Source organism: Pongo abelii, chromosome 8 (genome assembly GCF_028885655.2).
Source record: "Pongo abelii isolate AG06213 chromosome 8, NHGRI_mPonAbe1-v2.0_pri, whole genome shotgun sequence".
Taxonomy (NCBI): Eukaryota; Metazoa; Chordata; class Mammalia; order Primates; family Hominidae; genus Pongo; species Pongo abelii.
Genome location: NC_071993.2, coordinates 49,245,971 through 49,260,464, shown reverse-complemented (window position 1 = coordinate 49,260,464; position 14,494 = coordinate 49,245,971). Strand labels below are relative to the sequence as shown.

At 45.9% G+C, this 14,494-nt stretch overlaps 2 protein-coding genes across 8 annotated transcripts in view; both read right to left on the bottom strand.

The window, feature by feature from the left end:
- The window catches only part of CSGALNACT2 (chondroitin sulfate N-acetylgalactosaminyltransferase 2), a 47,879-nt gene extending 44,032 nt beyond the window's left edge, over positions 1 to 3,847 (bottom strand). The window contains exon 1 of one of the 6 annotated variants that reach the window (XR_002916413.3): positions 3,709 to 3,829. The gene's annotated coding sequence lies outside the window, so the exon portion shown is untranslated. 6 annotated transcript variants of the gene reach the window in all.
- A 7,176-nt stretch (positions 3,848 to 11,023) lies between these two features.
- The window catches only part of RET (ret proto-oncogene), a 54,417-nt gene continuing 50,946 nt past the window's right edge, over positions 11,024 to 14,494 (bottom strand). For both annotated transcript variants that reach the window (XM_002820653.5, XM_054523255.1), the window contains one exon: positions 11,024 to 14,185. In XM_002820653.5, the coding sequence (XP_002820699.2) occupies positions 14,028 to 14,185 (158 nt within the window). In that variant the 3' untranslated portion in view covers positions 11,024 to 14,027. The remainder of the gene's footprint in view (positions 14,186 to 14,494) is intronic.

Below are 14,494 nucleotides of genomic sequence, written 5' to 3'. Positions count from 1 at the left end.
AACCCAGGAAACGGAGGTTGCAGTGAGCCAAGATCACGCCACTGCACTCCAGCCTGGTCAACAGAGTGAGACTCTGTCTCAAAAATAAATAAATAAATAAACAAATAAATAAATACAAAATAAAAAAAAAAAGTGTAAAAGCCAGTCTTAGATCACAGGCTATACTAAAACAGGCAGCCAGCCATACTGGCAACTCCTGCTTTAACTTCTAAAAAATTTTTACACTTTAAAAATTTCACAAAATAAATACATGTGATAAAAAGGTTAAACATCATATAAGGGCACACAACCCCAATCCCTTCTGTGAGCTGGCAGGGAAGAAGAGTGGGGAACAGTCAGCAAACCTAACACATCTTTCCATAAGCTCTCAGAAAAGGCATACTTCTTGTTCGTCCCCACTGTACAGACAAAGAAACAGACCAGAGAGGGAAGGGTTGATCTATATTTGCCAGTCCTTTGTCCTCTGATACTTATTTCTCCCTGGCTCAGGCTGCCCAAGACTGTGCCTGGACACTCCTACCTTCAGGATCTCTGTTATCTCTCTGGTTATTTCTTCTTTTCCTATTTCTAATGCCTCCTGGAACTCCTATTAGATGTATATTGACTCTTCTAGATCTACTTTGCATGTCATGGCTAGTCTTTCCCACTTTCTTTTTCTTTCTTTCTTTTTTTTTTTTTGAGACAGTTTCACTGTCAGCCAGGCTAAAGTGCAATGGCAGCCTCCACTGCCTGAACAGCTGGGACGACAGGTGTGCACTACCATACTGCTAATTTTAAAAATGATTTGTGGCCAGGTGCGGTGGCTCACGCCTGTAATCCCAGCACTTTGGGAGGCCGAAGCAGGTGGATCATGAGGTCAGGAGATCGAGACCATCCTGGCTAACACAGTGAAACCCTGTCTCTACTAAAAATACAAAAATTAGCTGGGCATGGTGGCGGGTGCCTGTAGTCCCAGCTACTCGGGAGGCTGAGGCAGGAGAATGGCGTGAACCTGGGAGGTGGAGCTCGCAGTAAGCCAAGATGGCGCCACTGCACTCCAGCCTGGGCAACAGAGCCAGACTCCATCTCAAAAAAAAAAAATTATTTGTAGCGACAGGGTCTCATTATGTTGCCTAGGCTGCTCTCAAACTCCTGGAATCCAGCGATCCTCCTGCCTTGGCTTTCCAAAGTGTTGGAATTACAGGTATGAGCCACCACACCTGGCCCTTTCCTACTTTCCATGTTTAAATATTCAAGAATCAATTGCTTTTTTTCATGGCAGCCTGTATGTATTCAGTAGGCATAATACCTTAACAAATCTGAAGATACTAATACTTACTTTAAACTTTTTTTTGTCTTACATTAGCTCCACTGCTTCAGTGCCTAGTTCTTGTATTTGTTTGGTCTGAAGCTTCTCTTAGATGCTACTGATTTCCCACAAATGTTTAGTGATTTTTGTTGTGTGTTCACATTATAAATGTGCTAGTAGTATCTCAGTCCATATGAAAATCACTGTATTCCTGCTGTGAATGCACATTTGTAACTAGCCCTATAATTCAATTTTACACTTATACCTAGTGCTTGTGTAGCATGACAATAACAATGTAAGTTCTTTGACTTGCAGTCCCATGATTCTTCAATCCACTTTCAGTCATATCCTTTTGGTATTTCATTTCCTCTAAAAAACCACTAACTTGAGTAACACAGTTCTTAAGTAAATGTTATGCTAAACTTCAGTCAGATCCTCACCAGCTCTAACAGACCTGTCTAACAGTTAAACAAACAATGACAGTCCGACAGAAGACGGTCATAAATGTGCAATTCAATGGTTAAATAATAACATGGTAATGAATGAATCACTTATGTCTTGAACTCATAATAGTTATGCTTTTTTTAAACCAACCTTGAATGTTATATTAGTTAAAATAACAAATTCTATTACATTAAAAAAAGATGACTCCATGTTGGTTAAATTTTCTGCCTTTGGTTGGTAATGGCATGGTTGGTAATGACTCCATGTTGGTAATTTTCTGCTTATGCCATGACTCAGTCATTCTATAGCTGACAGAAATGCATACAGATGCTCACCAAGACATTTAATTTACAAGAATGTCCACAGTACTGTTTTTTTTTTTTTCTTTTTGAGACCGAGTCAGGCTCTGTTGCCCAGGCTGGAGTGCAGTGGCACGATCTCGGCTCACTGCACCCTCCACCTCCCGCCTCGGCCTCCCAAGTAGCTGGGCTTACAGGCGCCTGCCACCACGCCTGGCTAATTTTTGTATTTTTAGTAGAGATGGGGTTTCACCATGTTTGCCAGGCTGGTCTCGAACTCCTGACCAAGTGATCCACCCACCTCGGTCTCCCCAAGCGCTGGGATAACAGGCCTGAGCCACCAAGCCGGGCCCACAGTATTTTTAATATCCAAAATACATCATATACAAAAATTGGGAACATAAATGTCCATCAACTGAAGAGTAGTCACATATTATTCAATAGACTATTACACAGTAATAATACAATACCATGAAATAGCATGGGTGTGTCCCACAAACAATATGCTGAGAATACTATGTGATTCCATTAACATGAAGCTCAAAACAGAGAAAACTAAAAGCAGATAAGATAAGTTAGAATACAGATGGGAAAACAAGGATATAACTGACTTGGAAGAAGCACAGGAAAACAGGATGATGGAAATGTTCTACGGTTATAATTTGATATATCTGGTGGTTCCACAGGGTAATAAGTATGTAAAAATTCATTGAGCTGTACAATTAAGATTCGTGCTCTTATGTATTTTATGCCTCGACAAAAACAAAGAGAAAAATGTAGCTTCTAAACTGGTTGGAACTGTGCTTTAGGCCAAAATCCTCTGAGCCACAAATACTGGAAATCCAACATCTTTTTTCATTCTTTTAGTTACATGACAACTTTAAACAAATGGTACAAGAATAATAATACAAAATGAACGCTAACATTCAGTCCTAAAATACTTGGCTTCTTACTTCCAAGATCGAAGCTACTATTTTAATACAACATTCAAAAAACAACATTAATTACCAGACATGAAGGCCCTGCTCCTGCGAGCCTTGAATGACAGTGAAACGTCACGACATCCCACATCTATCTCAAAAGCACGCTAGAAAATGCCTCCAAGTTTAACAAGCCAAGGACTCAGGAAGAGAAGCTTCAGATGTATAATCAAACTATCATACCGCCAATACCATCATCACAAATAGAAGTATCACTGTCGTGCTTCCTGCGTTGCTCAAGGGTAGAGTCATTTTTAAGGTGCATTCTCCGACAACGCCAGAGGCTCCCCATCTCCTCCGCCCCACTGAACCCTCCACGACAGAGCATCTTTACCGGCGCCCGCTCTGCCATCTACAGATAAAGAGGGGCTGCGGCCAGAACAATTTTAACGCGATGACGAGGTCACCGCTGACTAAAAAGTTTATCCACTGAGAGGAGCAGAGATGGTGATGAATAGATAAAAACAAAACAAAACCCAACACTGACAAGCGAATCAACCGTCTCTGGCCGCGCTTTCCCTAAAACCGGAGCCGACTCCGGCAGGCTCATCCCTGAGAGACAGGGCCCCCCGCAGGACCGGTCCGCGAGGCGACCCCACCCGACCAGACAGGAGCCCGCAGCCCCGGCGCCCGCACCGCCCGGGCCGGAGCCCGCGGGAGTCGCGGACCGGCGGGCGAGGCCGGGCCAGGTACTCACCGCGCTCGCCTGCTCTGCAATCCGCCGCCTCCTGTGCCGCGGGCACACCCGGGCGGCACCTCACGCCTTGGGGCCGCCGCCGCCGCCGCCTCAGCCACCCACCCCGCCCCGGCGCGCCGCCGCGCCGCCGCGCCTGAGCGGCCACTTCCGGCGCGCGCGAGGAAATTCCGGCGCGCGTGAGGAAATGCCGCCGCGCGCCCACGGCCCCGCCCAGAAAGCTCCGCCACTGGCAGCTGGGTACCGATTCATAACCGACGTGTTAAAGTATCCGTGTGTGTGCCTCCAAAAACCGTTTGTGGAGGCAGCAGAGTGCCCGAGGCAGGAAACCGCTCCGGTCTGGAGGCGCCCCTGCCCGGACTCGTGGACTGCAGCGCTGTCCCGCCCAGAAGCCGATCCTGGGAGTCCGAGCGGGGCCGCGGGGCCTGCGTGGCAGCCGAGCCGAGGGCTTCGGGCCGCGGGGCTGTGGAGCGCCCTTTGTCGCTGGGCCGCCGGCAGCTGTGAGCGCATCACTGCATTTCCCCGGAGGAGTTCCCTCATCTGTTGAATGAGGGAGTTGAGGCGGACACGCTGGGAAATGGCTTCGAGCTCACACACTGATTTTCGTGAGTGGAAAGAGAAGCCCTTTCCTAGGCGTCTTCCATGCCACTGCGTGTTCCAGGGTCCTCCCCGGGTTCTCTGTCTCCCACGCCACCCCGAGAACGGCCTAAGCCGGCGAGCGAAGGCGCGACGGCGCCGAGAGCCGGCTCTGGTGGGCGCCGGGCGCGTCACCGCGGGCTGGCGGGGGAGGGGACGCTGGGAAGCCCTCCAGAGAGAGGAGCCGCCACCGAGCAAATTCCCATCTGCCACGCACCGCGGAGCCTCGCCCTCCGCCGCCAGCATTTTCTTTCTTTGTCCTCCTAGCCCTACAAACGCTGGGTTTCCTTTCTCATTCGTGGACTTTTTTCCCTGGATCCTTCTTACTGCTCCTACCTTGTGGCCGCACGTCTGGCACACGCGCGGCGGGCGCTGCCTGAACCCCCGAATCCTCACAAGCCTCTGTGCAGCGGCCACGGCCCTCAGCTAGCGGCGGGGAGGCTGAAGCCGCAGGGTCAGGGTTAGTTGCCGCATGTTTTAAATTGCTATTCGAATCTTCCATTAGAATTGTTTTTATTTATTCATCTATTTTTTGAGACAGGGTCCCGCTCTGTCGCCCAGGCTGGAGTGCAGTGGAGCGATCACGGCTCACGGCAGCCTCCCCACCTCCGACTCCAGCGATCCTCTCGCCTCAGCCTCCCGAGTAGCTGGGACCACAGGTGCATGCCACCACGCCCGGCTAATTGTTAATATTTTTTTGGGTAGAGCTGGGGCCTCCCTGTGTTGCCTAGGCTGGCCTTGAACTCCTGGGCTCAAGCGATCTTCCAGCTTCGGCCTCCCAAAGTGCTGGCATTACAGGCGTGAGTCACCCCGCCTGGCAAGAATTGTTGTTTTGAAACTAACTGAGGTTCTCCCGTCAATGGATTTAAATTGTTACTTTTTAATGATTTTTTTTTAAGTAGCCAAATACTAAATGTATGTAATTTGAATGTGGAGAGAAGATAATGCATGATTCAAATTATGTGGCTGATCATGGGTGATACACTGGGATATAGCTGTAAAATAAGTAGTTCTCCTAGGGAAAATATTGAAGTACAACTGTGTTGGATTTAATATCAGAAAAATGTAATTAAAAACATTTCCTGCCAACAACTTCCGATCTGATACTTAAACAAAACAAAACAAAACAAAACTATAAAAGTTTCCCATCTCTTTCGGGCCTTTTAAATTTCTACCAAAAGCAAGTGATGCTGGCTGATTCCCCTGCTATAGCAAGTTGTGAATAAATAGCCTTTGCTGGTTTCCACAGTTTTCCTGGTGATCCCATGGTAAGTCTGTACTGCTTGTCCGTGAGGTCCCCAGGCTTCCACCCATTGTGCCACCCAGAGACCCCTCATGCCTCCATGTTCTCGGCCTATCAGGTGCGCCGATGTGGTCAGCATAGGGCTCACCTCACTCTGCGTGGAGGTCTCTGGCTATTTATTCTCAGTTTGGTACTCTGATTTTGTTATTGATTCTCATTTGTCTGGCATCTCTAGTGGAATCAGGCCATTCGTTTTATCCCTTTTCACTATATTTTGTGTTAGTGTTTAGTGTTGTGCTGTCAAAAAGTGCTGCTTATCATAAGAAGGAAAACCATAGGAAAGGACACAGGCACGGGGCTCATAAGCCTCTTGTTTGAGCCAGCCTCACAGCTCCTGATTTAGCAATTCTCATCACACCGGCCTCTACTTGGACAAACTTTGCTGTGGGTTTCCAGTAAAACTGAATGAGGTTCTCCTTCCATCTCGCTTTCATGTCCTGAGAGACACAAACATTCCATTTCTCGCCAGCCTCACCAGCCAGCATTCATGATGTTGTCTAAGTTTAAATCTTCTCCTTCTCCAGGAAAAACTCCTCCTTCTTACATATACTCTCTTAACAATTCTAATTCTTATGCCCATCTCTGAAAAGCATTAACTTCACCAAGGTTGATTTGGTGAAGATCTTATTTGGAGAACATCTAACTTGAACAAAATTGCTCATTTGAGAGACGCCTTAGAAACGAAAGAGAATAAGAACAGCCTTTTTTGATTGGTAGTCAGAGGTCTCCAAATGATATTCTGATTCAAAAAGTGCTTCCCTGAAAGACTCTTTGGCTAAAGCTAATGAGCGATTTGGCAAATTTAAGCAGCAACAACCTAGACTCATTTTCCTAGTAAATTCTTCTGCTTATCGTCCATTTGCTTCCCTAATACAGCTCTCCCTCTTCTCCCCCTTATCCTTCTGATCTCTTCCCTTCCACACATCTGTCCACACTTCCCTTCTCTTCCTCTTGTCCAGATCCCTGCCCTTTCACAACAACCCTCCTATGACCCCAGGATGCCGGCTGCCTCTCTGAAGGCCTATTCCTCCGTGAGCCCCATATACAGACAACTGTGGAATTTAAACCTTAGACCCAAGCTAAATTAATAACCATAATTAAGGATTTCCCCAAACCCAGGCAAGATGAGCAACTATTCATAAAATAATTAAGAATACTTTGGCCAGGCACTATGGCTCACACCTGTAATCCCATCATTTTGGAAGGTGAATCAGTGAGGACTGCCTGAGCCTACAAGTTAGACCAGCCTGAGCAACATAGTGAGATCTCCATCTCTATGGAAAAAAAAAAAAAACCCAGGCATGGTGGTGTGTGCCTGTAGTCCTAGCTACTCAAGAGGCTCACATGGGAGGATCACTTGCGCCCAGGAGGTTGAGGCTGCAGTGAGCCATGATTGCACCACTGCACTCTAGCCTTGGTGGCAGAGCAAGACCCTATCGCAAAGCGGCGGGGGGAAGCATGTGACCCAGTGTTACCTAACCCATACCAACTTGTACACATTGACCAGAACCTTGCATGCTAAATCCTGAATGGCAAAAGTTGACTAGACTCCCGCAAAAGGGATCCTAGGATCCCACTGTCCACAATAAAACTGAAGAGTTAACAAAGAGGCTCAAAACATAGGGCAAAGTCTTCTAAAAGCCATACCTCAAACATTCCCCCCCAAAAAGATTAGACCATAATCCAGTGTCATGCAGAAAAAAAAAAGAACCTGCAGGAGGTTTTTTTGGGATAGGCTAGAAAATACATTGTACCTATACCATTTGGGAGTCTAGAAAGTGGCCCTTTCATTGCTTGTTGTCAGGGAGCTAAATCTGAAATCGGAGACTTAATCAAAAACAGAAATGAGAATGGGAAATAGCCCCTTAACCTGAACTACAACACCTGGCAGACATTTTAAAAGTGCTTTAGAACAAAAATAAGACAGGACCCAAAATTAACTTGTGGCCCTGCTGATCAAACAGCTGGGTGGCCCCTCCCCAACCAGTCAGCTACTGACAAGGGCACTTATAGATACTGTAAACAGAAGGGACACTGGGAAAAAAAGATTGTTCAATCTTAGAAAACAAAAATCAAGACAAAAAGAAAAATCCCTCACTTGAGATCAACGAGGTGCACTGGGGAAAGGAAAAGCACCAATATCCTGCAATACCTTTAAACACCTGCCACACATTAACCATACATACAAATGGTGCGTTGCTTTTCCTAGGGTTGCTGTAACGATTTACCACAAACCGGTTGGTGTAAAACTACAAAAACCGTAACATCACCCCTGGTTATTCAGCACTCTAACTGGGGAGTTACTGGCTCATTGTTTATGCAAACAATCAGCAATGTTCTCATCTGTGGGAATCCTGTTGTCATAAACTTATCATTAACCCTGGCAGAAGTCATTAGCAATGCCACTTCTTCCCTAGATGGGGCACCTATCAGTCTCAACTCATTGGCATGAGTAGTGATGGACAGTCTCATTGCTGTAGATTTCTTGTTGGTTGGTGATGGCCTCTGCCACTGCTAATACTGCATCTGGATCAGTGAAACAGAGAAGGTAGAACAGGCCACACATCACCTTGAGGCAAAAGCTATTTGGCTTTCTAAGGTTGATCCTCACGGCCTATATGGGATTTGCTCTTGGCCTGCATTGGTCAGCTGAAGTTTGCATTCAAAGCGTCTCACAGGGACAGTTGCTCTTGTTTGCCATAGTGGTCCTGATGTTGTTCCACTGCATCCCATTCTTGTCAAATGAGCACTGTGATGCTACAACAACAGAAGGATCAAGATCTCACAATATAGTTGACCAGAGAGACAACTGAATAATCTCTGAGCAGTGAAGAGCTGGATCTCTAGACTTCCTTGAGTTGGCCAACATTTTACAAACAAGAAAATGACTAACAAGGGGGACTAAGAGACTGAACATGCAAACAGACAATGGCCAGACCACGTACGGCCAGAGGATTTGAATCAGATTCTCTGCAGAACTAGCCAGGAAGCCAAACCACAGCCTCTGTAACAATTATCCCAGAATGGTTAGGACTTGGTCAGGAACTGCAAGCTTCCCTGTTTTTTGCCCGCTGAACTAAACAGAGAAAGCCACCTGTGTCCCCCAAACCAATCACATAAGAGGCCCTCCTCCTGGTTAGCTGCCTCCAGCTTCCCCAGGCCAACAAGCCCCAATCACAGCATCCCTGAAGGCTTCTCCTCACCCTCCCCACCTTTTATTTTTTACTATAAGGCTTTCCCACTCCTCTGCCTGCCTTTGAGTGTCTGCCAAAAGTAAGTGATGCTGACTCTTTTGCTATAGCAAGTTCAGAACCAAGGGCTCCTGTGGGTTCTCGTATGGGTAGCCTTTGCTTATTTCTACAAAGTTAAAGATTATAGGTAATTGTGTGAATATCTCTTTAAAAATAGTGTCCAACCACACTTCCTCTACTTTTTCCAGTGACTGTCTTGTGAGACGCTACAGCTCTTCCATCCTTGGTGTCATTCTTATTTTTAGAAATCATTTGCTATGATCTTACTTTTCTTCCCAGACACTGAAGTCCCCCAAACCCTCAGTGTGCTCCTTTACCATGGGGTTCTGAGCAATCTAAGAGCTTCAGGCCCTGTGGCCAGAATCTCCAGGAAAATTCTCAAGCTCTTGAAAACTCCCAGAAGAAAGGCACAAAATAGGGAGCAAGGCACACGCCCTAGGGAGAGTGGAGGTTCCAAGACATGGGTGCTGCCTGGCTCCCTGCAGTCCTCTGACCAAAGTCTCTTGCCCCCAGAGACCCCTTCTTCCATGGGAGAGTATAGAAAAGGATTGATGTGCAGGTGAGAAAATCGAGCAGCCAAGAAACAGGTTGCTCTTCTGTTTACATTGACAAAAATACACAAAAACTTGAATGTTTTAAATGAATTTCATATTTTTATTCAAGAAATCGACGGTCTGCATGGTAAATATTGTTTGTGTATGAAATATCAAACTTGTTTCCTTCTCAGAAAATGAAAAATGTTTTTTTTTTTTAGCTTTAGAATTCACTTACCTTGCTTACCAGCACATTTTTAGCTTGAACTGCTCAGTGTCATCTGAGAGGATGCAGGTTTATGATCTCTCCTAGTGTGGTAGTCACAGTGGCTGGGGTAGTTTCAGACCACAAGCTCCCTCCATGCTGACCTTCACATTTCTGCAGCCCCCACAGTGAGATGTGCCCCCATAAAGGATCCCCTGCCCGGGGTCCAGCTGAGAGATCTTGCTTGGCCAGGTCCTGTGATTTAACACCTCAGAGACATCTGCAAAAATACCTGGTCACTTGACACAGCACTCAAATTTGTAGTTGCAAAGATAAACTGTGATTTCTCCAGGGTGTTCAGAGTGTTTGCCTCCTTAACTCCTGGGAGCAGCCTGCCCTTGCAGCCCTCAGACGGCCACTACCTGGCCTCAGCAGCAGGACACAGTAGTGGCCCCACGCTGAAAAGTTCTCTACATGCAGGTTCTTATGACCTCAGCTAAGACGATCCTTCCTGAGTCCCAGCTCCCTGAAGAGGTGGGAGACTCTACACAGTTTCGGTCAAGGCTGCTGCCATGGAGAAGAGACAGGGCCATAGCAGGCAGCCCTGGCAGAGGGTGCTTTCCCTGCAGGCGCACAAGCCTAGGACATGCACCTGAAGCATCTTCATGTGGAAGACGTGAGGGGCCACGCACACTGCTGCATGCACCCTGCAGACCCACCTTTCTGCTTTTTCAGGGCCACAGAGGTTAGGATTCCCTAGGACTTCCTAGAACCACCCCCCAGTTGTGAGGACCACTAAACACAGGCGAACCTCAGAGATACTGTTCCAGACCACCCCGGTAAAGCAAAGAAGATTGAAGATCCCAAGTAAGTGAGCCACACAAGTCTCTTGGTTTCCCAGTGCATATAAAAGTTACACTTACACTGTACTGGAGTCTGTTAAGTGTGTGACAGAACTATGTCTAAAAAACAATGTACATACCTTGGTTTAAAGATACTTTATTGCTTAACAGTACTGATAGAGAGACATGAAGTGAGTGTGGGCTGTTGGAAGAATGGCCCTGATAGACTTTCTCGATGACTCAGCGTTGTCACAAAACTTCAATTTGTGAAAAATGCAATAAAGCAAAGAGCAATAAAACAAGGTATGCCAGACACTATGCGTGAACGCACCCGAGGCAGGGAGAGGCACCGCTAACTGCTCCGCCTGCCTGCGGGAGAGGCTTTCTTTATATGTTAGAAATTATGCTTTCCCTTCAAAATTTCTTTTGTATATGAAGCATTTGTTCAAGCCCTGTTCTCAGGCACATTCAACTAGATTTCTGCCCACATAAGCTGGCCTCGTGGTAGGAAGAAATCCTTCGTGAAGGTTGTCAGAAAATGTGTTTTTAGGGGAAAATAAAACAGCAAACATACACACACAAATAGTCCTAATGTAGAGTCTACATTAGGGGTAGCTTTTAGTATTAATTTTTCTTGGCGTAGATTTCTACTTTCAGAGGTAAAGGCTACAGCAAACAGCTGGCTCTGGAGATTACTTTCACTTCCAGCCCCTGTGGTCCAGGTTGAAGGAGGAAGCCGTGAGCAGACACAGGCACCCACGGCTGGGAGGCGGGGCCTCATGGGCCTGGGGCGGGCACGGGGCGAGGCGTGCAAAGGCCTGTGTGTACACCACCTGGTGAGGTGTGCAAAGGCCCATGTGTACACACGTGTATGCGTGTGACACAGGCCCTTGGCATCTGACACAATGCAATCGCAGATGAGACTGATGTTGACAACAACTCCCATTTGCCCACTCACCCATCAGCTCCACGCCCGGCATGAGAAGCTCAGAGAATTCCTCGAGGAAGACATAAACAGTAGTGAGTGTGTCAGGCTTCATGGTGGTTCAGGACAGCATTTTCCCTCACATTTCTAACGGCCTTCCTCAGGACTTGGCATTTTGTGTTCTGTCTCCCACAGCTCTAAGGCCAACTTCAAAAGATCAGCAACAAGCAAATTGCTAGAGAACTGTGAAGACCTAAACTTGACACTGGCTGCTGCTTTGTTCTAGGGATGGACACCTTTAAGGAAGGGATTCCTTGAACAGTGGAGTTAGCTGAGTTTTTCAGTTTCTATCAATGTGCCTATTCACATGCAAATGTACCAGATAAGCCAGCCATATCTCCGGAGCCCCTAGTCCTCGACCACTATTGATGCCTCAGTTGTTATCATGATAGAATTCTTTGTGACGTTTTAAATATTGTATGGAAACTACAAAATCAGAAATCTGTTGTTTCCAACTAGAATGTTAAAAAGAAAAAATGTTTACACATTTTATGATACATGATTTTATTTACACAACTGATTTTCTTAGTCACCTTGATTACAAAAAAAGGAACACGGTCTGGTTTAATGACCTTTCATAAATAGATTTTACAAATTTTAATAACTGACAGATTACTACTTAATACTCAGTAATACTTAATACTTAGTAACTTCTGCATATACGTGTATGAAAATTCCAGTAGAGCTAATAAGGATGGGGACTTTTATAACTCAGGAATACACAATTAGGTTATTGGTCAAGGATAAATTGGTCAAGGATAAATTCCCCATCACTGGGTCAGCTGTTTAGACCTGGAGTTCTTACCCTCCTGAGAACAAACCTGTTGCAGCAATTCACACTTACTGTGCAGGCATTTTTAATAATTTGAGAGAGTTTATTCTTATTTCTGCATTTAGTAAGACTATCATTAAGCATATCTGAAAACCAAAAGTTTACCATGTCTATAGATATTTGTAAAAGAACTTATCACAGTGTATCTGAAAAACAGCCCAAATTAGAGCCAGGTTACGTGTCCAGTAAGCATTTTTCAAACTCTCCCTCTGGGTGTGTGCACACACACCATAAGGCTCTATTACACAAGCATCCAAGCCTTGGCCTCACAAAATGCCATAATTTTGCTGTTTTTGTGAAATGCCTATATAAAATACAGTATTTGAATGAGACTATTTTAAGTCCTATCAGTGCTTTAAGTCTGAAGAGCAGGCAGTGTTTTGGTAATCCGACTCTTTTCTGCGAAGTTACAGTGCTGACAACACAGCCAGAAGAGCTGCTGAGACTTCCCAAAAGCTGCCCCCACAAGACTGGAGGAGCGTTGTGCATCTGTGACCACAAACAAGCAATGAAGAATGACAAGAAGCTTATGAGTCATGGTCAGAGCCTAAGAAACAGAAACATCTTGTAGCAGCATTAAATTACAAACACAGGAAGAGCTGATCCATGGGCCTTTCACACAGGCTCTATAAGAGCCAAACACCATCTTTTTCACATCAGAATTGTAATCAGAGGTGTAGCAGTCCTTGGTCATTGTCATTGCTACTTCTAACACAGCTAGCTAGCCTGTCCCTTTATGAGTAAGTTGATAAGATTCAAATTAAAGTGAGTACAAGCCCTACCTGCTCTTAACAGGTAGGATGAGCCACTGCTTTCGCCTCTACTTGGCTGTGGGGTGTGCTGCAGGCTGGTGGCAGGTGGGATTCACAGCAGCAAAGCCTCTGCTGTCAGCAATTCTGGGACTCCAACAGCCCCCTTTCTTCATACTGTTCTCATCAGGGGTAGTGGTTGCTCGGTACTGAACACGTGAGGATGATGTGGTGGGCCCGGGGGACAAATGTGTCTTGTGAGCCCTCTTCCCTGATACCACCATCCACATAGTAAAGATGGCATCGAATCTCTCCATTGTGCTAAATCTAGGAATCATCTTAATCATGATGAAAACCAAATGTCTTCCTAAGGAAAGGTTGCATGATTAAAAAAAAAATCATTCTCAAGATCTCGAATGCTGAGCCCAGGCCCATCCTCGGGTCCCCTCTTCCCCTCCAGCCCTGGAGGGGCATTGACACTACCCCCAGGCCCCCGCCGGGCTCTCATTCTGAATAAGGACAGGTCATCTGGGCCAGCATTTTTCCTACTGCCTTTTTTGTGTGTGTGCTTCATGTTTAAATTTTTTGCCTTGTTTGGCGGCAACTAGAAAAATCCAACAGTTCAGGTCCAATTTCATACACCAGGTAGTAAGTGGTGGACCCACACATGTGAACACAGAACATTGGCGGTCACTGATGGACACAGACCAACACTGGGTGCTGCTGGGCACTGAAGAGAAAGGAATGCTTAACCACTAAGACTCAGAGCTCTTACCCGGTGTGGCATGTCTGCTAGGAGGGAAAATCACCGGCTATCGGAAGTAAAACCACCTTGGAAGTTAAAACAAACTACCAAAAACGAGTCTGCCACCTGGGAACTGAACATGGCTCGGCCAATGTGATGTTCACAAAGAAAGGGCCGGTAGACTTTCCATTCTCAGCATGTTTCTTCCCCTTGTGAGTCCATTACCTTTCACAAAGAAATGTTAACTATCAAACGTGTCCATTAATTTTGCCGCTGAGGGTGAAAGCATCCAGTTAGCATATACACTATCATTTGCATATCTTGGAAACCCAGTGTTAGTGCCATCAGCTCTCGTGAGTGGTACAGGACTCTCTCCAGGCCAGTTCGGGTCTGACATGCCTAAAAATGAAAACAGATCATTTGTTCTGCACTGAAGAACCAAAACTTCAAGTGCAGACAGTAAGGCCTTGGCAAAACTCCCTTTGATGTTCAAACCAAACTCGTGGTTTCTGTGCCAATTATATTAATGGTTTTGTGCTCCAGGTTTCCAAAAACACTGTTATAGTTAGGGGAAATATCATGTGCTCTCTTGGTAAATGTAACTTAACAGACACTACCAATTTTGACTTTTATGAACTTGAGACTCACAAATCTGATGTATATTTGTCGAACTGCTTAACTCTTTTTCTAAGGCAGTGTAGGGCAACA